This window comes from Aotus nancymaae, unplaced genomic scaffold, assembly GCF_030222135.1.
Source record: "Aotus nancymaae isolate 86718 unplaced genomic scaffold, 86718_ANA_hifiasm-v0.15.2.pri h1tg000051l, whole genome shotgun sequence".
Taxonomy (NCBI): Eukaryota; Metazoa; Chordata; class Mammalia; order Primates; family Aotidae; genus Aotus; species Aotus nancymaae.
In genome coordinates this window covers 21,643,782-21,667,361 of record NW_026988465.1, presented here as the reverse complement: position 1 = coordinate 21,667,361, position 23,580 = coordinate 21,643,782, and the positions used below count along the sequence as shown (strand labels likewise).

Genomic DNA, 23,580 nt, shown 5'->3' with positions numbered 1-23,580 from the left:
TTGGTCTGTATCTAAAAGGATAATACTTCTACAGAATTCTCTTTGCAGAGGTCAGAAATATAAAGCACCTTAAGCACATAACAATGATCTATGTAATTTCTTTCAAGCCTGACATTTATTTCTGTTTCCTGGTTTGATTCTGGCAGGTAGATGAACTCTATGAAGCTTATTGTATCCAGCGACGTCTCCAGGATGGTGCCAGCAAAATGAAGCAAGCCTTTGCAACATTCCCTGCCAGCAAAGCTGCCCGGGAGAGTCTGTCAGAGATCAATCGGAGCTACAAGGAGTACACAGAGGTATAACGCGCTAACCTGCTTAAGTTGCTGAATCCTACCTGGCCTAGTGTGAATTGTTGGTGATTGCCAAGAACGAGGCAAACAGCAACCCACAACCTCATTCTCCCCTCTCTAAAGACAGACTTTACTGTTAGCCTTAAAAGTATGCAACAAAGGCAATGGGTGGAATTGCTTAAAATGAATGAATAAGCTGGGAGTGGTGGCACATACCTGTAGTCCTAGTTACTCAGGAGACTGAGGCAAGAGGATTGCTTGAGCCCAGGAGTTTGAGGCCGCAGTGAGCTATGATCGCACCACTGCACTCCAGCCTGGGTGACAGTGCGAGGCTGCATTTCTAAAATAAAATAAAATCAATGCATGAGCCACATTGCCCTGATTGTGGTCACTTAAATACACTTCTAAATATTCTAGTGTACAGCTGAATCTAGTTTTATCCTAGAAAGTGGTACAGACCCTGTGGTTCAGATAGCTACACTGGATGTCAGTGTTGGGTATCAGTAACCCTCTGCCTACAATTTCTTTTTTTTTTGTGAGAGATTTTTATCATAAAGGAGCCAAGATTAAGAAGTATGAACAGAAGTGTGCTTTCCTGGTTTCCAACTCTCTGGGGCCCATGCATCTGATGTAGAGAGGTCTTCAGTCCTCCCGGGGTCACCTAATACCAATGTCTTTGATGAAATGAATAAATTATTAAAGCAGTACTCCTCACTATCCCATGAGTCTTTGTTCAGAGATCAGATTTCATGAATGAAGTCATCAGCCTGAAGAGGGTCTGTTGGACAATTCCCAGAGCTAAGCATCTGTCTCAGCCTGGGACCAGAGGGACATCTTGGATGACTGTCAGTAGGATCCCTTTGTGTGTACACTCCCATGTTGCCTCTCATCTGAACCAAGTTTGTCTCTTTATATGACTTAAAGCAGGACTTCTTTACCTAAGTTCCTCCTTTAGAATAATTTTTTAAATTATCTTTTTATTTTTTGAGAGATGGAATATTGCTCTGTTGCCCAGGCTGGAGTGCAGTGGTGTGATCTTGGCTCACTTCAACCTCTGCCTCCCAGGTTCAAGTGATTCTCCTGCCTCAGCTTCCCAAGTAGCTGGGACTACAGGCATGCGCCACCACGCCCAGCTAATTTTTATGTTTTTAGTAGAGACAGGGTTTCACTATATGTTGGCCAGGCTGGTCTGGAACTGCTGACCTCAGGTTATCCGCCCACCTCGGTCTCCCAAAGTGCTGGGATTACAGGCATGAGCCACCAAACCTGGCCTAGAATAGTGTTTTTTAAATGCATAAAATAAAATACATAGGAATTGAAAAGAAGAAAATATATTGAAATACAGTTCAGTATCATCAATACAGTTTTCAAAATATTTCAAATATCAAATGTGTGACTTAGTTCTATGCTGCTGCTTTATTAACACAGCAAATTATAGGCTCTAGCCATGGCTCTAACAACTGCTGAAACGTCAAAGTAATGAAAACTATGAATGATTTTTTAAAAAGTTATCTGCAATAAATGATGTGCCATGAACGTATATGTGATTTCTATCACTGTCAAAGTCTCGGCTATGACTAATACTGCTGTGGCTCGTTTTCTCCCCTCATCATACCTAAACACGTTTAATTTCAGTTACAGGTTAGTGAAAGTAAAGATCCGACTCTTCCTCCCCTCCCCCATCCTACTTTACAGACCTGCACATTGAAAGTTCCTGGCCTAGAAGCAACTGTAGTTCATGAGACCCCATGTCTACAGATCTCTGAAATCAGGAGAGCCGTTTCCCATTATAGAGGATGTTTATAGTACAAATGCAGATAACAGGCCAGCAGCATGCAGGGGCTGCCTGTGCCGGCATATTTTCAGGTCACTTCAGACAGAGCCACCTTGGTCAAGTGCCAGGGTATGGCATCAAGACCTTGCTCATAAATTCAAAGACATAGAGTGCAATTTAAACTGCCTTAGAGAAGAAAGAAGTCCAGGCCTTCTGTAGCTCCGTACCTCACCTCACTTGGCATCAGATGGTTTTATATCCTCACGGCCAGGTGCAGTGACTCACACCTGTAATCCCAGCACTTTGGGAGGTCGAGGTGGGACGATAACTTGAGGTCAGACCAGTCTGGCCAACATGGTGAAACCCCATCTCTAATAAAATACAAAAATTAGCCAGGTGTGGTGGCGGGCGCCTGTAATCCCAGCTACTCAGGAGGCTGAGGCAGGAGAATTGCTTGAACCTGGGAGGCAGAGGTTGCAGTGAGCCAAGATGGTGCCACTGCACTCCAGCCTGGGTGACAGATCAAGACTGTATCTCAAAAAAAAAAAAAAAAAAAAGCAAAAACACAGGAAAGAAATATATCCTCACATAACCATAAAAGCCAGGAGTTTACTAGGATGAGGGTTTAAAATGAGGATTTAACAATGAGATCAAGGTGGCTCAGGTGCTTTTGCATATGCAGCAATCTTCATCAGTGGCTGCCAGAGGTAGGAACGGGCGGGAGAAAATTTTGACCACGGATGTCCCCTCAAGTCTTAACCTAGCTGCTCCTGAGTTTTTCAGAGATACTGGTAGCAATCCTGACATACATGATAGCATAGTTGATATTTCTGGAAACCGTAGTGCGTTTCTTCACAGAGGTGCCCAGTACTCTGAGGAAGTAAATTGGTTTATAATACTGAGGCTTCGTTTTCAAAGCTTTCGAGCTACACAGAACTCAGAGTTCAGGAAGTTTTCCCCAGCCTTGTCAGGTAGTTCAGGTACTGAAACCTTATAAGAGAGAAAGCAATGCCATTCTCTTTGCATCCCATGCGACTGCTCATTTGGAGCCGAACAAAGAAACATAGAAGAATCAGAACATCTAGGCTGAGGTCCTCAGCATACAGAATTCAAATGGAAGCAACACCAGCCTGCACTAATCAAGCTGGTCATGCCTCTGTCAGTGAGACCACCCTCGAACTCCTAGCCTTGTGGGACGCTGCCTACTGAGCCAGAAGCCTGCAGGTAGCACCCTGCATCAAGCTCCAGTGGAGACTGCTGCTTAGCATAGCAGAGGCACCATCCAGATTGTGAGCTGGTCCGGCAGCAGAAGGGCCCCCGGGGCTGGCTCCTGGCCGCAGCACCTTCCCTTTTGACTTCTAACTGCAATCGTTGTATTTAGGTCCTCGGCTATTGAGGAAGTAGGCTCAGGGTAGTTATGTCTCTAACCACATGTGCAGATGGTGTTACTCCTTCTCTCTATCCTGTTCCTTCAACATCAAAGAGAGGACACTTATCAGACCCAAAAATTACTTTGGGGGTGCTGTGGCATTGCAGCAGGAAGTCTGCCTTACTCATTTGAGCACAATTCAGCTCTTCTGCTCTTTTGGCCAAATTTTTATTAAGAAAAATTTCAAACCTACAGAAAAACTGAAAGACTAGTACACTGAACACCATATGCCTTTATCTAGATCTGCCAATCAGTAATATTTGGCCATATTTGCTTTCCCTCTCTCTCATACAATCAAATTCCCCCTCCATCCCCCTCAAGTCATTTGACAACAAGTGATAAACATTATGACATTTCACCCTATAGATATTTTAACCTGGATCTCTTTTGTAATTGGCAAGTAAAAACTGTATATATTTATGGTGTACAACATGTTTTGAAGTATATGTATACTGAAATATGTAATATAATGGCTAAATCAAGCCCAGCCATGGGTCTCTTAATAGTAACCTGGGGAACATCTGCAGTTCCTACATAACCACATACCATTACCACAAGCATCCTATAGAATTCTATAGCATATCGTCCATTTTTAAGTTTTCCCTATTTGGATCAATAATGTCTTTTACAACTCTTTTGATTTAATTACTTTCAAATCAGGACATAATCAAGATTAAGATGTTGCATTTGGAGGCCAGGCACCATGGCTCACAACTGTAATCCCAGCACTTTGAGAGACCGAGGCAGGCAGATCACCTGAGGTCAGGAGTTCGAGACCAGCCTGGCCAACACGGTGAAACCCTGTCTCTACTAAAAATACAAAAATTAGCTGGGCATGGTGGTGGGAGCCTGTAATCCCAGCTACTCAGGGGGCTGAGGCAAGAGAATTGCTTGAACCCAGTAAGCAGAGGTTGCAGTGAGCCGAGATCACACCACTACACTCCAGCCTGAGTGACAGAGCGAGACTCCGTCTCCCCCCCGAAAAAAAGTTGCATTTGGTTATTAATGTTTGTCTAGTCTCTTTATCTAGAAATCTTTTTGCCCTGTGACACTGCCTTTTTGTAGAATGCATGCCAATTCCTGTAGACTATCCCACATTCTGAATTTGTCTGTTTTTGACATAATCTGACTTGCTCATCTATGCCCTAAATTTCCTGTACACTAAAAGGTGGGCTTAGACTCAGATCGAACATTTTGTCAAGAACGTTTCATGGACTGTGTGAAACAAACAGGTAAAGGCTTCGTGTTGTTCACGCAGTGGCTGCACTGCTGTTGAAACGTCATGTGCTTTGAGCTGTTGGGTGAAAGGCCAGCTCTCACGCTTGTCTCCTGTCCCCTCTGCAGAATATGTGCACCATTGAAGCGGAGCTGGAGAATCTGCTGGGGGAATTCTCCATCAAGATGAAAGGTACTCTTTTCCCTGTTTATAGAGAGTAAGGAGCCATCTCTGCAGAGCTCCTTGAAGTTTGAGAGCCCATGCTATTTTTATTTTCCTTGCAAAGCCACAGTGCCCCCCACTCTCAATCCTCTCCACGTGTGATAGTTGACTGATGCTTCTCATCCTTAGGCTTACCTACACACAAAAAAATATTATGACAGCATCTCAAACATACACAGAAGAGGAGGGAACATAATGAACCCCCATAAACCCATCACCATCACCTAGATATAATAATTAGCAAGATTTTGCCACATTTGCTCCATCTCTTTGATTTCATTTTTCCTTCGATAAAAGAGAAGTCCTTTGATGAAATGAAACCCAGATATGTCAGACTGCTGTTTCACACTGGAGTGTGCATCTCTTAAAGCATGGGGCTGTCATCTCACATAACCACGTGCCAAATACTGTCACATTTCACATCTCGTGAAAATAAAAAGCCTTTGTTAATAACCCATTCCATTATCAAATCTCTCCCGTTGTCTCAAAAATGCCTTGCACATTTGATTAGCTCAAATTAGGATGCAAACAAGGCCCATGCATTACAAGCGGTTGTTAGGTATATCTTTCAGATTTCCTTTAATCTAAAACAAACTCCTCCCCACTTTTTTTCTACCCTTGACTTGCTGTCGAAACCACAGTTGTACAGAATGTCCCACATTCTAGCTTGTCTGTTCGCTTCTTTGTGGGTATGTTTAAACTCTTCCTTTAACACCTCATGTTTCTAGCAAACTACCTACAAAATTTTATAAACCTTGGGTTAAACCCACAGGGAATTCTTCCCCTTCCGGTGCCTTTCTGGTATTTATTCCAGAAAGTTACAAAGTAGACACATTATTGATTTATACCATGGCATCTTCAGACAAAACTGAAGTCTGGTTTTAGAAAATAGAGCATTGCTCAGGTGCTGTCAGATTTCCAGCTCAGCAGCCAGGCGTGGCTGTCAAAGGGGCAGCCATCACAGCAAGTCAGTTCCTCTTCCAAGTTTTGACCCATTTGATTGCAGCAAAGAGCTCTGGTGCTTATGCATTTCTGAGGTTTCTGAGCAGCCTGATCCCTGGGTTGCTAATGGGGGTTGAATCACCCTCTTTCTACTTTCTGCAATTAAGGGAGTAAAGAAAGGAGACCTTTTTTTGAAAGGGCTCGACAGGAGGGCTTCATTTTCCAATGAATCATCTAACTCAGGAGGGAAATTATTCTGTCAAGCACTAGGAACTGACATGTGAGAGCCTCTCTCAGGATACTTGGAATAAAAATGACCTTGACCTTCGGCTTCCCAAATGGCTGCATGCTTCTCTTCCGGAAGATCTGGTAGGGAATCAGTTTAGTATTCAGTGTTAAATTTCAACACTTACTTTGCTACTGAGTCTGGCATCTGTGCTTTTTCCATTTTTTAGGTCCATTCTCTCCATTTTTGGGTCCTCACTGGAGTCAGCGTTCCCAAAATCACTCAGGTCCACAGTCCCACGATGGGCCCTGGAATTTTCATTTTCACTTTCAGGATGATTCTATCAGCAGCCTGATGTATTCTGGAAAACAACAGCCCTGAATCAGTGTTTAGCGGAAAACACTTCCCTCTACTTCCCCCAATACTCAGACACCACCCACACAGACTAGCACAGTTGCAGAGTCTCACAGCCTAACGGTAATTCAGATCACGCACATGCCCTATCACTGCTAATATAAAAAGTACTGTATCTCCCGTTTCTGATGCTTGGTATCATCAAATGCATCTATTTTTGGTGGCGTGGTAACTTCCTGATTTTACAGATGGGAAATAGGGGCCTAGAGAGGCTAAATGACTTGTCCCAGGAGTCGCACGTAAATTGGAGTCAGACAGGAAACTGAATTCCCGGGCTCCTTGTTCCTAATGCCTTCCCACCTCTAACTGCATGTTATGAGGGAAACTCAGAGCTGACCAGACAGTATAACCTGTTGCTCAAAGAGTGGTCTCCTTATGGAGGATCATCTTCAGTGTAGCACAGAGGCACCCTGGGAGTGGGATGGGAGGAAAGGGACCACCCCCGCACCACATCTGCAGCTTCAGGCTTGGTGGTCAGTGAGGGGATGATGCTGGAGTCCCTGCTACCTCCTGGGGGTCCTGGCCACCCCGCTGCATCACAGCCCTGAGGGACTGATGGATTGCTGCTGCTTCTGCTCCTCCGTCTCCACCTCTCTGTTGTTCTTGCTTTCCTGCCTGATCTACTTCCCGAGAGTCTACCTGAACACTCGGTTCCATGGGGTTTCTCAGGCCTGAAACGGAATCTCCTTCCTCATTCTCCTCCACTTTCCTCATCTAACATGCAAACTCAGAAACTACATCTGTGAAGGCTTTCAAGGGTAAACGCCCCCATGGAAATCTTTCTCTTCCTCCATAAAGAGAAAGGGAAACCTTCTCATGCTGCCAAGAAATCCTATGTCTTCACAATTAGCTGCTTTCTCATCTGTTACTCATTCTGGTAAAAACTACTTCCAACATACATATTGACAAACTGAGACTATTGCATAATACTCTCAGACCCGGCAACCCCCAGCTTCCTCCCACGACACCCTTCCTCACTTCCCTCTTTGCCCCAGCCCCAACACTAGACAACAACCTTTTGGGGTGGTGATGTTAAAGAGAACAGAGCAAGTATTTACTGGGTGCCCGCTACTGCGCAGGCATGAGGCTGCATCCTGATGACTGCTCCCTGGCCTCGAGTTCCACACGTTCTACCAGAGAAAATGGATATATGAGGCTGTGCATTCTAATCCAATGCAATGAATGACCACGTGAACCAACAGCGTGACCCTGGTTCTGCAGAAGCAGGAGGGGAGAGGAGGAAAAGGTTGCTACTCATCTCTCTAGGTGGGGAGGGGAGCAGGAAAGAGGACGGCTTCCCAGTGTCATGTATGGTGAACAGCACCAGAATAGCATTCACCAAACAGAGGAAGGCGTGTTCAGAGTGACAAGCAGACTGGTGTGACTGGTGTGCTTGTTGGGAGAAGAGCTGTGGAGAACCCGTTAGGTCCTGATTATAAAGAGCCACAAATGCCAGGCTAAACGGAGAGCACCTAATCTGCAAACTATCAAACAGGATGGAGGTGAAGAGATGTCGTTCCTTAGAGCAAACTAGTTCTCCAAATTGCTACTTTGTTCTGGGCAGTGTATATATCCAGAAGTCTATGCTGGTCCTTACAGTTTCCAGGGCAGGGCAGCATTCCTGAGAAGGAAGAACCACCACTGAGCTAGTAAACTTGCATTATTTATGCCTGGTCAATAAATCAGTAAGGCCTGTAATAGGAGCCCCTGACTGTCTAGTTTCTTGGCTGTTTGTCTTCAAGAAGGAAGTGTGACTCTTGGAAGGGAAGATAATCACAGAACTGGGAAAAATGATGGAGAGTGTTCTGGCAGAATGGTGTCTTAGGAAAGGTAGGCAGGTAAGAGGAGGCAGCTGCTTTAACACCTAGATCTTCCAAACGAGGCTGTGGAGGAGGTGTTAGATCAGTAATATGTGAGTACCGTGAAACATACAAAGGTATGACTCCTGCAAGCCCCCCATGCCCATCCTCAGAGGTAACCCCCATCATGGGTTTTTTGAGTGAAAGCTAGAAAGCTTTCATTAAGTTTTCTGGATAATGCAATAGTAATCACAAACTGTTGAGAAAATCTGCAGCTTTCTCCAACCGTGAAAATGCCGGCAGGCCCCTAGACAAGAGCCTGAAAGAAACCTGGCCAGGCCTCAAAGACAGATTGTTAACTGTCATTGCCCCACTGTTAGTGAGGCTTACACAGCAGATCCAACGTGAAGCAGCACAGCACTAAAGTTGTTTGTGCCTGGATAGTGCCACGGCACTACACTATTGCTATCATCAGAGGATCAGTGATGCCACTACAGCAGTGCCAAGACATTTTGCTTAATAACATGGACTTAGAAGCTAAAAAAAAAAAATCACTGCCAAGCACCTTTCTCAGTTTTCTTCAGAGAGAAAATTTCTGGTAATTTTAAAAGGGAGGAAAAACACCTTCAAAGGATCTCCCCTTTATCCACCTTTATCTAGAAACAATACATGATCAGTTTCTCTTCAACCAGCCTTCCACTGTAATTACACAGATAAAAAGGCAATGGAATAATCCTCAACTAACTTACAGAGGTTTCTTTTGTTTTTGAAACAGAGTCTCGCTCTGTCACCCAGGCTGGAGAGAAGTGGCATTTTCTCTGCTCACTGCAACCTCTGCCTCCCAGGTTCAAGCGATTTTCCTGCCTCGTCCTCTGGAGTAGCTGGGATTACAGATGCCCAGCATCACGTCCAGCTGATTTTTGTATTTTTAGTAGATATGGGGTTTCTACATGTTGGACAGGTTGATCACAAACTCCTGACCTCAGGTGATACACCCACCTCGGCCTCCCAGAGTGCTGGGATTACAGTCATGAGCCACTGTGCCTGGCCGATTTCCAGAGGTTTTTAAAGAGCACTTTGGATTTTATTAGAATTACCATGTCCAGTTTAGGATTTACAAAAGCCAGTCTATTGTACTATCTTTCGGAAGTACTTTTTTAAAAGACTAAATGCTCCAGAAAATTATTAGTGGAATACAGACTTCTTTAATTCTGCTCTTCAGAAAGTCTTTTTAAGTGGCTTGTGTTCTAATTATTAGTGAAAGCTGTTCTTAAGTGGACTGCCTCCATGGGCAGGAAGGCATGGACGAGCTAGTGAGTTGCTGCCATCTACTGACAAGTGATGGTAACGGCAAGTACTTTTTTTTTAAGCATCCGGGGATCTTTTCTGCTGTCATCTTACCCATGTAACGTCCATCAGTCAGGTGAAAGTAGAAGCGTTCATTTAAGACTCTCAACTTACTGGGTCTTTTGCTTTGTTTTCTTTTTTTGAGTCGAGGGTCTCTCTCTGTCATCTAGGCTGGAGTTCAGTGGTTCAATGACGCCTCAAACTCCTAAACTCAAGCAATCCTCCTGCCTCAAGCTCCTGAGTAACTAGGCCCACAGGTGCACGCCACTACAAGTTACTGGCTAATTTTTAAATTATTTGTAGAGATAGGGTCTCACTATGTTGCCCAGGTTAATCTCAAACTCCTGGGCTCAAGCGATCCTCCTGCCTTGGCTTCCCAGAGCGCTGGGATCACAGGTGTGAGCCACCATGCCTGGCCAAAAGTCTCAGCGTATTATTAGCAGGGCTACTCATAGAAGGCAAAACACATTGTGTGATACCATCCACAGCATCTTTATATGGGTAAAATCACGTTTAAATAAATATAAAAACAACCCAGAACACAAAGGTTATAAATAGCAACTCAAGGAGGCTGAGGTACCAAGGGACCCCTTTGCCATATGGATGTCTTTGTGTGGGAAGGACCCTAGGACTGACAGCTGTTTCTGGACCAGCTCAACACAATTTTTTCCTCTAGGCTGCGTCTACAAAGTCACTGGGTAAACAGGGAGGAACTGGTGATGTCTTCTTCCATCTCTGTTTAAACACTTTGAAAGTAGTACCTTCTTTTTTAAAAACATTGAGAAAGGAAAAAAACAAAAAAAATAAAATCATATATAATTCTTCCACCCAGTGCTAAGCTTTGTTAAAATTATTATAAATATCCAACCAGCTTTTCTGTGTGCACATGCTGCCTGCCAAAGTGTGTGTTTTTACATCTTTTTTTCTGCATTACAAAATAAATATATGATCTTTAAAAAAATAAAATAAAAACAATCACTTAATGACAAAAATTTAACTTTCTCCTTAATTCTACCCTACCAAAGATAATTATTTTTAACAGCTTGGTATGTTTTTCTACACTTTTTTCCCTGGGGATCCATTTCTATATAGCTGAGGTCATACTTTAAGTAAGGTTTTGTGTCCTGCCTTTTTTCTTTTTATACTTAATATTACATTATAAATCTTGCCTTTAATTAAAAGTTCACTCCAAATATTTGTACTGAATTTTTTTTTTTTAGATGGAGTCTCGCTCTATCGCCCAGGCTGGAGTGCAGTGGCGCAATCTCAGTTCACTGCAACCTCTGCCTCCCGGGTTCAAGCGATTCTCCTGCCCCCAGATAGCTGGGATTTTAGGTGCTCACCACCATACCAGGCTAGTTTTTGTATTTTTAGTAGAGACAGGGTTTCTCCATGTTGGCCAGGCTGGTCTCAAACTGCCAACCTCAGGCAATCCACCTATCTTGCCCTACCAAAGGGCTGGGATTACAGGAGTGATGGCTCACACCTGACCTGTACTGAATTCTTAACTGGAATTCTTATTATAAAACTGTATCTTTTTCCCTTCAAAACATTTTAAAAGGATAAAGATTTTTACCCATTTTTGTTAAATTTGTTTGGTTCCTTGAATAAAACTTATTTAGGTCCCTATGAGTATAAAGGGCTTTGCTTCGTGATTGGCACAAAAACAATTAAAAACTGACTAAAGCCCAGTAAAGCTGGGTCACTAACAAGCCTCTGCTGATGATCTTAGTTTCCTCATTTGCTATGCACATGTGCCTTGCATGGCTTCCTCCCCATGCCTTTTTTTCATGCTTGACACAGTAGACACTGAAGAAACATCGTGGAATGCACACGGGCCACTCAGCCTGGAAGTATCTGTACACCCATGTCCTCATTTTACTGCAGTGAAATTCTGTCATTCAAATGCTACTTTCCTCCATGAACCTATTCTACATTAAATAAGATAGTCTCTTTTTTATTTTAATTATGTAATAATAGAGTCTCATTAAAATGCAGACAAAAAGCAAAGCTCTCCTTCTGTCTCTCCACTGCTGTTTCCCTCCCTGATGCCTATCAATTTACTGTGTTATCTTTTCTTTTTCTTTTGAGACAGAGCCTAACTCAGTTACCCAGGCTGGAGTGCAGTGGTGTAATCACGGCTCACTGTAGCCTAGACCTCCTGGGCTCAAGTGATCCTCCCATTTCAGCCTCTGAGTAGCTGGCATGCACCACCACACCTGGCTAATTTTTTTTTTTTTTGTCTTTAGTAGAGATGAGGTTTCATTATGTTGCCCAGGCTGGTCTTGAACTCCTAAGCTGAAGTGATCTTCCTGCCTTGGCCTCCCAAAGTGCTAGGACTATAGGCATGAGCCGCCATGCCAGCCTTGTGTCTTTTCATATAGATTACGTCTTTCATTAAATAGTGGATGCCATGTACTGAATAAACAGTATTATCCCACTCTTGGATATGTCATCATTACCATACATCAAGGACCTACTGTGTGTTAGATGCCATCTATTGTCCTTACAAACAATTTTATGAAGTGGACACTGTTATCCTTTTTAAAGGTGAAGAGACTTGGGATAAGCAAATTTTCTAGAGTAGGACAGCCGGTAGACAAACAAATTAACCTTAGGTTTAACCCCATCTTACTGCCTGCAAATCTTTGTCTGTTTCATTTCTGCGGGCTTTAAACGTATTTTGTTCCATATCATAGGTATCCATAAAATCTTTAACTTCCAAATTATTACCCCAGTGTCTAGCCTAGACCCTTACATACAGTGGGCTCTCGGTAAATATCTACAAAAAGAAAAACCTGGACAAACCCAGAGTTCCCGAGATGGCCTAAGCTGGTGGCCATCTAGTCTGACAAGCTTTGTTTCTGCTGCCGCACCAGAGAAAGATCTCAAGTCTAGCAGATTCAGGTAGACAGGACTTGCTGGAGGGCACGGTAGAAGAAAAGTCCCATCTTTCTTTTGGGGTTGTATCATTAGGTTGGTTGCATTGATTTTGTTTTCTTAATCACTAGCTTTGTGTAAGTAATAATCCATCTTCAGGGATTTCATAATATAGTAAATTGTGTCATTACACCAGATAAAAAGGGTAAACACAGGAATGAGTGAACTGGGGGGCAGCAAGGGAAATAGTGCATGGAATCTTAACTCAAATGGGAGGCACTTAAAATTCACATTTTAGGACAGAAAGAAAAATAGGAGACCAGATTATCTTCATGGGAATATGTTGGATAAATAAATAAATCTATCTTTCTGGCCCTAATACCCTGACTCTGGAATCTGGCTGTATCTTAAATCAGCCCAAGATACGAGCTCTAGCCCTCACTTGCCCAGCCTCCCTGCCTTGGAGGCCACCTCTTCCATCATCCCCTCCAGGACAGTTTTCTTTACCTATGATAGAAGGAACTCCCCCAAAAACAGCTGTTCCCCAGGAATGGCCCCCAAAAACGTTATGTGAGTTTGTACAAAGTTGTGACACTATCTGAACCCCTTTTAACATCCCAGTATATGTCTATAAAGAGGGGAAATCGTTCTGCACCTCATTTCCCAATTGCTTGGTTACAGGTCTTGCTGGCTTTGCACGCCTCTGTCCTGGAGATCAATATGAAGTAAGTATTGTCTTGGTCTAGGTGCTGGAATTACACACCTGAAGGGTAGAAGCCAGTTGTCATTATTTTGCTTCTCAAGTTGTCTTTTTTTCTTTAATTTTTAATTTTGAAAAACATTATAAGCCAATGAAAAAGTCTGGAAACTGGTACAGGACTTGTCATACACCCTTCCATCTAGATCTCGGCTCACTGCAACCTCCGCCTCCTGGGTTCAAGCTATTCTCCTGCCTCAGCCTCCAGAGTAGCTGGGATTACAGGCGCACGCCACCACCCACCTGGCTAATTTTTTTGTATTTTTAGTAGAGACAGGGTTTCACCAAGTTGGCCCAGCTAGTCTCGAACTCCTGACCTCAAGCGATCCTCCTACCTTGGCCTCCCAAAGTGCTAGGATTATGGTGTGAGCCACCGCGCCCAGCCCCTGAACCATTTTAGAGCAAGATGCCGACATCAGGACTCTTCACCCCTAAATTATTCTTCTAAGAATGGAGGGGCATTCTCTCACATAGGCATAAGTCCTGAACACCAGTGAGCTTGACATCGGCTCTTCAGCTAACGTCACCTGCAATTAGTCTATGTTGCTATTTTGCCAGTTGTCCTAATATTATACTAGGTAAGCAGGGTTTTTTGTTTTTTGTTTTTTTTCCTGATCCAAGAGCCAGTCCAGGATCATGGCTGATCATAAGTACCATGACTGAAGAAAAATAACATCTAGAGCTTTCTTTGTAAAAATGTACTCCGAAAAGTAAAAATAGCCTTTGTTCTTTTCCCTCTTCAAAAGGAAACTTACATAACCATTTCATCTAACATCTCCTCCAAAACGCTCTATACTCATACCTCTTAGCAGGGGAGAGGACATATCTTCTCGTAAACATTAAAGCAGTCTTACCAAGGAGATACTGCGTACCTTCCCCCAAGAAAATGTTGGATTTCAAAGTCCTTGCCAGCCCCATCGCCCTCTCCAGAGCAAAGATGTCTTTATTTCTTGCCTCTGACTGCTAAGTAGGTTTTAGTTGATACTTCCTAGTCTCGCTAAAGAAGCTGGGTTGTGTGGAGATTTAATCCCAATGGCTGCCCTATTGAAGTAGAACTAACGAGAGAACTGTTTGGCATGAGTGAGCAGAAGGACACAGTGCGATGACCTTTTACTACAGAAAACCTGTACCCACCCCATCTCAGAGAAGCAGAACTTACTGTGCTATAAAAGTCTTGGGCCGGGCACAGTGGCTTATGCCTGTAATCGTAGCAATTTGGGAGGCCGAGGTGAGTGGATCACCTCAGGTCAGGAGTTCGAGACCATCCTGGCCAACATGGTGAAACCTCGTCTCTACTAAAAATGCAAAAATTACCCAGGTGTGGTGGCACATGCCTGTAGTCCCAGCTACTTAGGAGGCTGAGGCAGGAGAATTCTTGAACCCAGGAGGCAGAGGTTGCAGCAAGCCAAGATCATGCCACTGCACTCCAGCCTGGGCAACAGAGCAAGACTCCATCTCAAAAAAAAAAAAAAAAGTATCTTCCCCACTCATCCCCAGCTCCATCTGCACCCAAGAGTAAGGGGACTGGGGGAGAGTGAGGGAGAAGGGGAGGGTGGCAGTGGCTCTAGGTCTTTCTCCTTTTGATCTTGCTGTTCTGGTGGGGAAGGGCGGGTGGCAAGACGTGAGGGCCCTTGGATGTCTCCCCTCCAGATTTTCATGAAGTATGGCCGGCAGCGGTGGAAACTGAAAGGTAGAATAGAAGTAAACGGCAAGCAGAGCTGGGATGGAGAAGAAACCATTTTTCTGCCCCTGATAGTCGGGTTCATCTCTATCAAGGTACAGTACTGTCACTGCCTGCTGTCCTTCCTGCCGCCACGGCTGGATGATCCGTTGGTGGGGCCTTTACCCGCGACCCCTGCCTGTCGCCCTCCATCCTGCAGACTTCTCTGCACTACACATCTGTTACAAAGACAGCCGCTCTCGCATCACAGTGGGTAAAGTCAATCTAAGATACGCTTTTGACTTAGCCACCCCTGGCCAGGTGCAGTGGCTCATGCCTGTAATGCCAGCACTTTCGGATTCTGAGGTGGTTGGATCACTGGAACCCAGGAGTTTGAGACCAGCCTGGCCAGCATGGCAAAACCCCATCTCTACGAAAATACAAAAATGAGCCAGGCATGGTTCACATGCTTGTATTCCCAGCTACTTGGGAGGCTGAGGTGGGAGGATCACTTGAGCCCAGGAAGTAGAGGCTGCAGTGACCTGTGATCACGCTACTGCACTACCGCCTGGGTGACAGAGTGAGACCCTGGTCTCCAAAATATCCATCTCCAATTTCAGATACGATTCTGAAAGAAATGACCAACCCAGCTCAGTAAAAAAGAAAATGACACATTATCCTATGTTTCTCCTCTGCTGTGATGTAAGGCCTTTCCCCTCCCACTCTCTCTGCCAGGTCACAGAGCTCAAAGGGCTAGCAACTCACATCCTGGTAGGTAGCGTGACCTGTGAAACCAAAGAGCTGTTTGCAGCCCGACCTCAGGTGGTGGCTGTCGACATCAATGACCTTGGCACCATCAAACTGAACCTGGAAATCACCTGGTAGTAAGTGCCTCTTGCTTTTTGATTTCATCATATAGAAACAGCTGATACCAGCTAGTGCTATTCAAAGCTGGTGCATGGACCACTTGCATCACCAGGGAGCTTGTTAAAAAAGCAGAATCTCGGGCCCCACACCAGAACTACTGTGTCAGAATTGCGCAGGCCCCAGAATCTGTTTAACACACTCCCTGGGTGAGGTGCACGCGTGTTACAGTTGGAGAAGCCTGGGTCATAGCACTATTCCCCTCTTCTACTTCTTATTTTAAAATATTTTGTCTGTCGCCTTCCTTCCCTCTCTACTTTTAAATATGTAAAGAAATATGTTCTCTCAAGTAAACTAATTTGAAAGAAAGTATCTAATAGGCGGTACTTCAACCTCAGAAAAATCCTAATTCTCACTATGATGCTTTAAATGCTTATTCCTGTTTATCTTATAACTTCACGCTGCTCTGGAAAATTCTAAGTATCCTTAGTTCCTCTGCACTGTATTTACTGAAAGAATATTCCCAAAGGGCAAGAGATACCTTTTGTCAAAGCAATAAACTTAGAAATGGTTTTCCAAAGTCACCCCGTGAGAAAGGTCATGATAAATTATTAACACTAGTAGCTCGTGTTTAACATAATGCCCCTGGTATATTGCCGAGTAAATGTGACATGTTGAGTACTCATGCTGAGTCTCATTTACAATATACAAAGTCAGGTGTGGAAGCAGCAAAGACGCTCTTGCCTTGTCATCATTGGCACGCTTTTCCCAGCCCTTCCCTTCTCCTCATCTGCAGTCACTGACGTCTCACGTGCAAGATCATTCTCCTTTCTGGATAAATCTGGTGTCGTGACGTTAAGTGGCATCACTGTGAACAGACTGTTATTTTCCTCCCACACAAAAGGCTCTGTGTCAAGTGAAATGAGTGGGATTCTATTTTTGACTGTTTTCTTTAGAACTGAACAACAGTCTGTCGACATATTATTAAGGTATCTAGCCCTGCAAAGCTGATAATTTTTATAGACTTTTTCAACATCTTATGTCGAAGCAAGCATTCCTAAGTTTATGTTTCTAGTGTTAATGAGGAACAAGTGTGTCTACGTGTATAGCTAAACTGTGCTTACACCTGTGATAATAATCTGGCGTCCCTTGGGTGAATCTAGACTGTTTTCTGCTCCAGTTTTCTTTTATCCGGCTTTATTTTCTGCTAAACAGTTTAGCCAAAACCAGCCCAGTTTCCTCTGGTTGAGTTTACTTTCATATAACGAGGTACTCTCCCGGCCCACGGTCTGTTGATGATAGGTGATTTTACCAAATGTGCATACCTGGGGACCTGTTGTTTTGCAGTCCGTTTGATGTGGAGGACACAACCCCATCCTCAGGCGCTGGGAACAAGGCGGCAGCCCTTCAGAGGAGAATGTCCATGTACAGCCAGGGTACCCCGGAAACGCCCACCTTCAAAGACCACTCCTTCTTTGTAAGTTCAGTGTAATTTCCCGAGTAGAATCAAAGCACCTGAGCCAGTGCTCGCCCCCAGCCTTTGAAATGCTTAAGGACAGGGCTGGGAATTCTCAATCATTCTATCAGAGGTGGTGAGCCCTCTCTGTTGTTCCTCTCCCCTTGCCCACCTTGTGTATCGCTGTGATGGTAACATGCAGGTTTTTCTGAACATTCTCTAAGGTCAGAATTTTAAAGAAGTGGATATAAATAATTGCCTCCTTGTTTTCATCAAAAATGTTCGCTGAAAAGCTAACAAAACGTAGTAACCTGATTCTTCTCACTAACTCCCCCATCTTGCTTTCACTTCTGAAGAGGTGGCTGCATCCTTCCCCAGACAAGCCAAGGCGGCTGTCTGTCTTGAGTGCCTTGCAAGACACGTTCTTTGCCAAGCTGCACCGCAGCCGCTCCTTCAGTGACCTGCCCTCCCTCAGGCCGAGTCCCAAGGCTGTGCTAGAGCTCTATGTGAGTGTGGCCTGCCCGGGTGTGGAGTGCTTGACTTCGGGGGCTTGTGGCATGTGTGACTCAGCATGTCTCATTTTATCTTCTCTATCTTTCTTACTGGGTAATGGTTACAGCTGTACTGTCCTTGGGGTGGGAAACCTGGTCGTGCATGCCACTTTGATAGAGAGGCAGTTTGTCCTTCTCTTCTAATGGTCCTTGTTTTTGTGCTGTGATTTTTCTCCATTGTGGCAAAGATATCCATGGTAACAAGATTTTAAACAAGTTTAAGCCTTTTAAAAACTGACATTGAGCCGGGCACAGCAGCCCACACCTGTAATCCCAGCACTTTGGGAGGCCAAGACAGGTGAATTACTTGAGCTCAGGAGTTCAAGACCAGCCTGGCCAACATGGTGAAACCCCATCTCTACTAAAACTACACAAACTCCATCTCAAAAACAAACAAACAAAAACTGGCATACAAACTCAGAAGGATTTCAATGAATTTTACTAGAGTTCCTTCTATTTGAAAGATTCTCAGTCTTAGTTTAGTGTAATGTTTGTTAATTCTATAACACTTTGACAAAAAGAAGCCCTTAATTCGCAGTCAGGAATACAATAAGTAATCTATATGCCATGTATTACACATTATGTCAAGAGAGGATACACACACACAGGCACACACACACACATGCATGGAATATCCTGCTCTTCACAGACATATAAAAGGAAGCTCTGAGTGTCAACAGAGGAAAGGATTAAAAGTCTTCGGGTTAATAATAGTAATAATTGCATCTTTTTCATCGAATTAGAAAATGGAGGTGAAGCCTGAGCACGGTGGCTCACACCTGTAATCTCAGCACCTTTGAGGCCAAGGCAGGTGGATTGCTTGAGCCTAAGAGTTCAAGACCAGCTTGGGCAACAAAGTGACACCCTGTCTCTACATAAAAATTAGCCTAGTGTGGTGGTGCACACCTGTGGTCCCAACTACCTGGGAGGCTGAGACAGGAGGATCACTCAGGCCCAGGAGGTTGAGGCTGCAGTGAGTTATGGCTGCAGCACTGCAGTCCAGCCTGGACAGCAGAGCAAGACCTTGTCTCAAAAAAAAAAAAAAGACAGGTGAAAAGGACGAGGCTAAACTCTGGTGGAGTTTTAAAGGAAAAGGGGAAGCATATATGAGGGAAATATGCATGAAAACATGAACCAAAACACAGAGTCAACACAACTATACAAGCATTAACATAACGTGTATGTTCATGCTCATGTGCTACAGGTGGAGGGTTGTGGGGAGAGTTAGTAGAGGTTTCATGCCATAATTTAAGAACAAGGTTAGAAAACAACTGGATGGCTTCCTGAAGCCTTTTAGATAAACGCAAAGGTCCTCAGCCCACCACAAACCCATCTCACTTTTCCACTCTCTATCCTCTGCTGAGGCCCCTTGGAGCTTTAGTGTCCTCCAGATGCACCACCTCCTTTCAGGCGGTCATGTCTTTGCTCGTTGTTCCTAATAGAACGCACTTCCTCTGGTGCCTGGCCCCTACCTCACTATCCTCCACGCTGAGCGCAGGATTGGCTGTTTCTCAGGGAGCAGCCACGCCCTCCCTGGGGCCCTTCCCTCATGACGTCATCCCTCAGTACAGCGTGCGCTCCGCTGTGCTGCTGTGTGTTCGTTTCTTGCACTGTCCCCTAGGTAGACTGCAAGTCCCCTTGGGCAAAGCATCTCCGCTTATTCTCACTCAATATTTGCCACTTAAGTAGGTGCAAATTAGGCTTGGAAATTGGGCTTGAGTCTTGGAGACTCAAGAGAAATGGCTGGGAAGGACTTTGGAATTTGAATAAGAATCCTGACTACCCAATCTCCCTGCCATAGCCAGTGTCTCCCACCTCCCTCGGTGCTGCCATGAGATGTGTGCACAGATCAGATGAGGCTGAGTGGGACCGCATGGAGGGCCCACGGGTTCTACAAGCCTAAGGGACCCCCATGGATGAGGTCTAGGGAGAAGACTCCAGGCATCCCTCATCCCTCCCCATAAAGATTCCTTTCATCTTTCCTAGAGGCATAAGGTGTGTGTGAGGTAGGGGGTGCAAATATGAGAGGGAAGAAGCTGAAATACACAAACTGGGAGGAGGAAGAATAGCACCAGAGCCCATGCCCCAACAGCACTGCGGACCACAGTTCAATAATCATCAACAGAGTAAAGCATCCTCAGTTTTGGAGGTAAAAAGACTGAGCCTGTGGAGATTAATCAAGTGGCCAGTGACGCATTATTTTACTCGTCCTGTGGTTAAAGTAAATCACCTTCCAAGCATCCTACAATAGACAGTTTGGGTGGAACCAACTGTATGTGTCAGCATCTAGTGGCCTCAGATACAGCAGCAATGGGACCAGGGACCCAGCTGGAGGAGGACGGGGAGCCTTTGTCTTCCCATCTGCTCCTCACTGCATTTGTTGTAACATTTTTATTTGCCGGGCTTATTCCCAGCAAATTGTGAGAATTTGTCATTTTCTATATAATTAAAACAAGTATTAGGGCTGGACGCAGTAACTCATGCCTGTAATCCCAACACTTTGGAAGGCTGAGGAAGGCAGATCACGAGGTCAGGAGACCGAGACTATCCTGGCCAACATCGTAAAACCCCATCTCTACTAAAAAGAAAGAAAAAAAAATACAAAAATTAGCTGGTCATAGTAGCTCATGCCTATAGTCGTAGCTACCTGGGAGACTGAAGCAGGAGAATCACTTGAACCCAGGAGGTGGAAGTTGCAGTGAGCTGAGATCGCACCATTGCACTCCAGCCTGGGCAACGAGAGTGAAACTCCATCTCAAAAATAAAAGAGAAAGAAAAATGAACCATTTTGAAGGGTTAATCTCAATAACTAAAAAGCCCTTTTCCCAGAGCAGCATTTGGCATTTAGGCATTATGCACAGACCACAGCACAAGGAGAGCTGACTGAGAAATGGAAATGCCTGAATAAACGAACGATCTTGGTTACCTGGATATTTCTGACCTCCCTCTTCAGAGTTCTGCTTCATGAAGCACAGGGCACACCTATGACACCGCCTGGGTCTGTTTGACAGACGACTTGGTGTTTCTAGGTACCCCGAGAGCCCCGGGGTTTGCCTCTCTGCAAGACTGATGTTGCATTTATCAGTCTTTTCCTCTTATTTCTAGAGAAGCTATGCAAATTTATGGCTGGCTGTGAATTATTTATGGCATGCTTACTAAATTAATAAAACATTTTCCAGAGCTTGGGATTTGTGGGTAGAGATTTTCAAAAAAGTAATTTTTGAGAATTGAAGCAGAACAAAACGTCACATCTTTAGAACTAAATTGCATGGATGTTGGAAAGTTTTTTAAGATACATGCCTAAATAGAGAAAGAAATCGGTAATGTTATTCGTACTATGGCTGCCAAATATTATGAGCTCTTGGAATTCAGAAAGCAAGTTCCATCCCCCCATGCAATCTTTTCTTTTGAAAAATGTCAAACCTTGAGACTACTGCCATGAACTTTCACCTAGATTCAACAATAGAAACAGTTCTTGATAGTCTGCTTTCTTTTGCCAGACACCCACACACATACACACACACACACACGCACACACACATCAACTAATAAATTGCTAATATTATGAAAGTTCTGGGTTTCTTCGTTGTAACTCCCTTACATTCTGCCTGGAAATAGACCATGCCAAGCCAAATGCATCATGTGTATTGAAAATAATAATGAGGTATCTTTTATCTACAGTCGAATCTACCTGATGACATCTTTGAAAATGGAAAGGCAGCCGAGGAGAAAATGCCACTGTCGCTCAGCTTCAGTGACCTGCCCAATGGGGACTGTGCCCTCAGCTCCCACTCAACAGGCTCCCCTTCCAACTCAACAAATCCAGAAATTACCATCACCCCTGCGGAGTTTAACCACAGCAGCCTGTCCTCCCAGAATGAGGGTACGGATGATACCAGCTCGGCATCTTCCAGGAACTCCTTGGGAGATGGCCAAGAGCCAAAGTCACATGTAAAGGAAGAAGACCCAGAGGAGCCCAGGAAACCTGCCTCGGCCCCTTTGGAGGCTTGCCGCCGACAGTCCTCGGGTGCTGGGGCTGAGCGCTTGTTCCTTGAGAATGACGTTGCGGAGGCACTTCTGCAAGAGTCCGAGGAGGCCTCTGAGCTCAAGCCCGTGGAACTAGACACGTTGGAAGGAAACATCACGAAGCAGCTGGTCAAGAGGCTCACATCCGCAGAGGTGCCGGTGGCCACAGACAGGCTGCTCTCTGAGGGCTCTGTGGGTGGAGAATCCGAAGGCTGCAGATCCTTCCTAGATGGAAGCTTAGAGGATGCCTTTAATGGGCTTTTCCTCACATTAGAACCACACAAAGAGCAGTATAAAGAGTTTCAGGATCTGAACCAGGAAGTCATGCATTTGGATGATATTCTAAAAGTAAGTACCTTTTCTGAGAAATTGGATTAGGTTTGGAGTTAGGTGTCCTAAGCCAACATTCTATTTAAGAGGATGTATCCTTTAAAAAAAAAAAAAAAAAACTTAAAAAAAATCCTTTAAAAAAAAGGATTAATAGCTCATCATCATTTTAAATGTACATGCATTTAAAATGGCAGGAGTGCATATGAATTTTTATTTTCCTGACAACAGATCAACTTATCTAAATTGATTAGGATTGAAACAAAGAGCTCTAGAGAATGTTGAAATTACCCCAGTCCCCAAGCTAATCATTCTAATCCCAAATGTGAAATAGTGGCATTTTCATGATCACAGTCTCACAGCTGTTACTCCTGGATAGGATCCTTCTCAAGGTGTCAGGAAAGCAGGGAGCCCTTTCCCTGGTTGGAGTCAGAGTTCTCCAGTCCCATCGTGAGAGCCAGGAGCCACTGCGTGCTGGAGGAGTCTGCCCGCTCTCACAATTGGTCCAAATAACCAAGTCAGAATCTCAGATTAATCATCAGAGAAATAATCAGCCGTTCTACTCTAGAAGTGGGGATCCACAGACTCACCAGAGATACCCTTTGATCCATGGGGATCAGACAGCACAGGGTGGAGGTGGAAGGGCAAGATGAGAGGGACGATTTCCTCCCATGCGGGAGGTCCTGATAATGAGATCATTATTGCTGCATCAGAATTTATCCGTCTCCTCCTGCATACAGATTAATTTTTTAAAAAAAAACACTGTATAAGAAGACAGACTTGAATTGTTGTCCCGAATCTCACTGCCACTTCTTGTATTCTTTGCCGCTCTGATTTATATTGTCATATAAAAGAAAAGAGAACTCGGATCCTTTTTCTTAAAACAGCAGTTTTTCAGGGACCTGGTCTGTAAAAAGGCTTGAAAGTCAGGTTGCAGGGCCAAGCTGAGAACCAACCCACAGAAGGCTGTCGCATCCCTCTCTAAGACTGTTTTCCTGGCTGGGCGTGGTGGCTCACGCCTGTAATCCCAGCACGTTAGGAGGCTGAGGCAGGAGGATCACTTGAGCCCAGGAATTAAGAGACCAGCTTAGGCAACATGGTGAAACCCCACCTCTACCAAAAATACAAAAATTAGCTGGGCATGGTGGCACACACCTGTAGTTCCAGCTACTTGGGAAGCTGAGGTGGAAGAATCACTTGAGCCAAGGAGGCAGAAGGTTTCAGTGAGCCGAGATCACAGCACTGCACTCCAGCCTGGGCAAAAAAGTGAGACTCTATCTCAAAGGAAAAAAAAGAACATGACGACTGTTTTAATATGTGGCCTGCCCAGTGGCATCTTAAACTACATTTCCAAGGCTTTTTGACCATCCTATCCTCTACTCAGTCTTGCTGATCTAAGA

General features: G+C 44.5%; 1 protein-coding gene across 8 annotated transcripts in view; it reads left to right on the top strand.

The window, feature by feature from the left end:
• RIPOR2 (RHO family interacting cell polarization regulator 2) overlaps positions 1–23,580 on the top strand; it is a 227,107-nt gene that overhangs the window by 176,755 nt on the left and 26,772 nt on the right. For 5 of the 8 annotated variants that reach the window (XM_064363048.1, XM_021667646.2, XM_064363050.1 and 2 more), the window contains exons 7-14: positions 147–296; positions 4,838–4,901; positions 13,221–13,264; positions 14,947–15,072; positions 15,692–15,840; positions 17,168–17,297; positions 17,633–17,782; positions 21,509–22,201. In XM_064363048.1, the coding sequence (XP_064219118.1) occupies positions 147–296; positions 4,838–4,901; positions 13,221–13,264; positions 14,947–15,072; positions 15,692–15,840; positions 17,168–17,297; positions 17,633–17,782; positions 21,509–22,201 (1,506 nt within the window). The remainder of the gene's footprint in view (positions 1–146; positions 297–4,837; positions 4,902–13,220; positions 13,265–14,946; positions 15,073–15,691; positions 15,841–17,167; positions 17,298–17,632; positions 17,783–21,508; positions 22,202–23,580) is intronic. The other 3 variants (XM_064363047.1, XM_064363052.1, XM_064363053.1) reach the window with 1 other exon arrangement.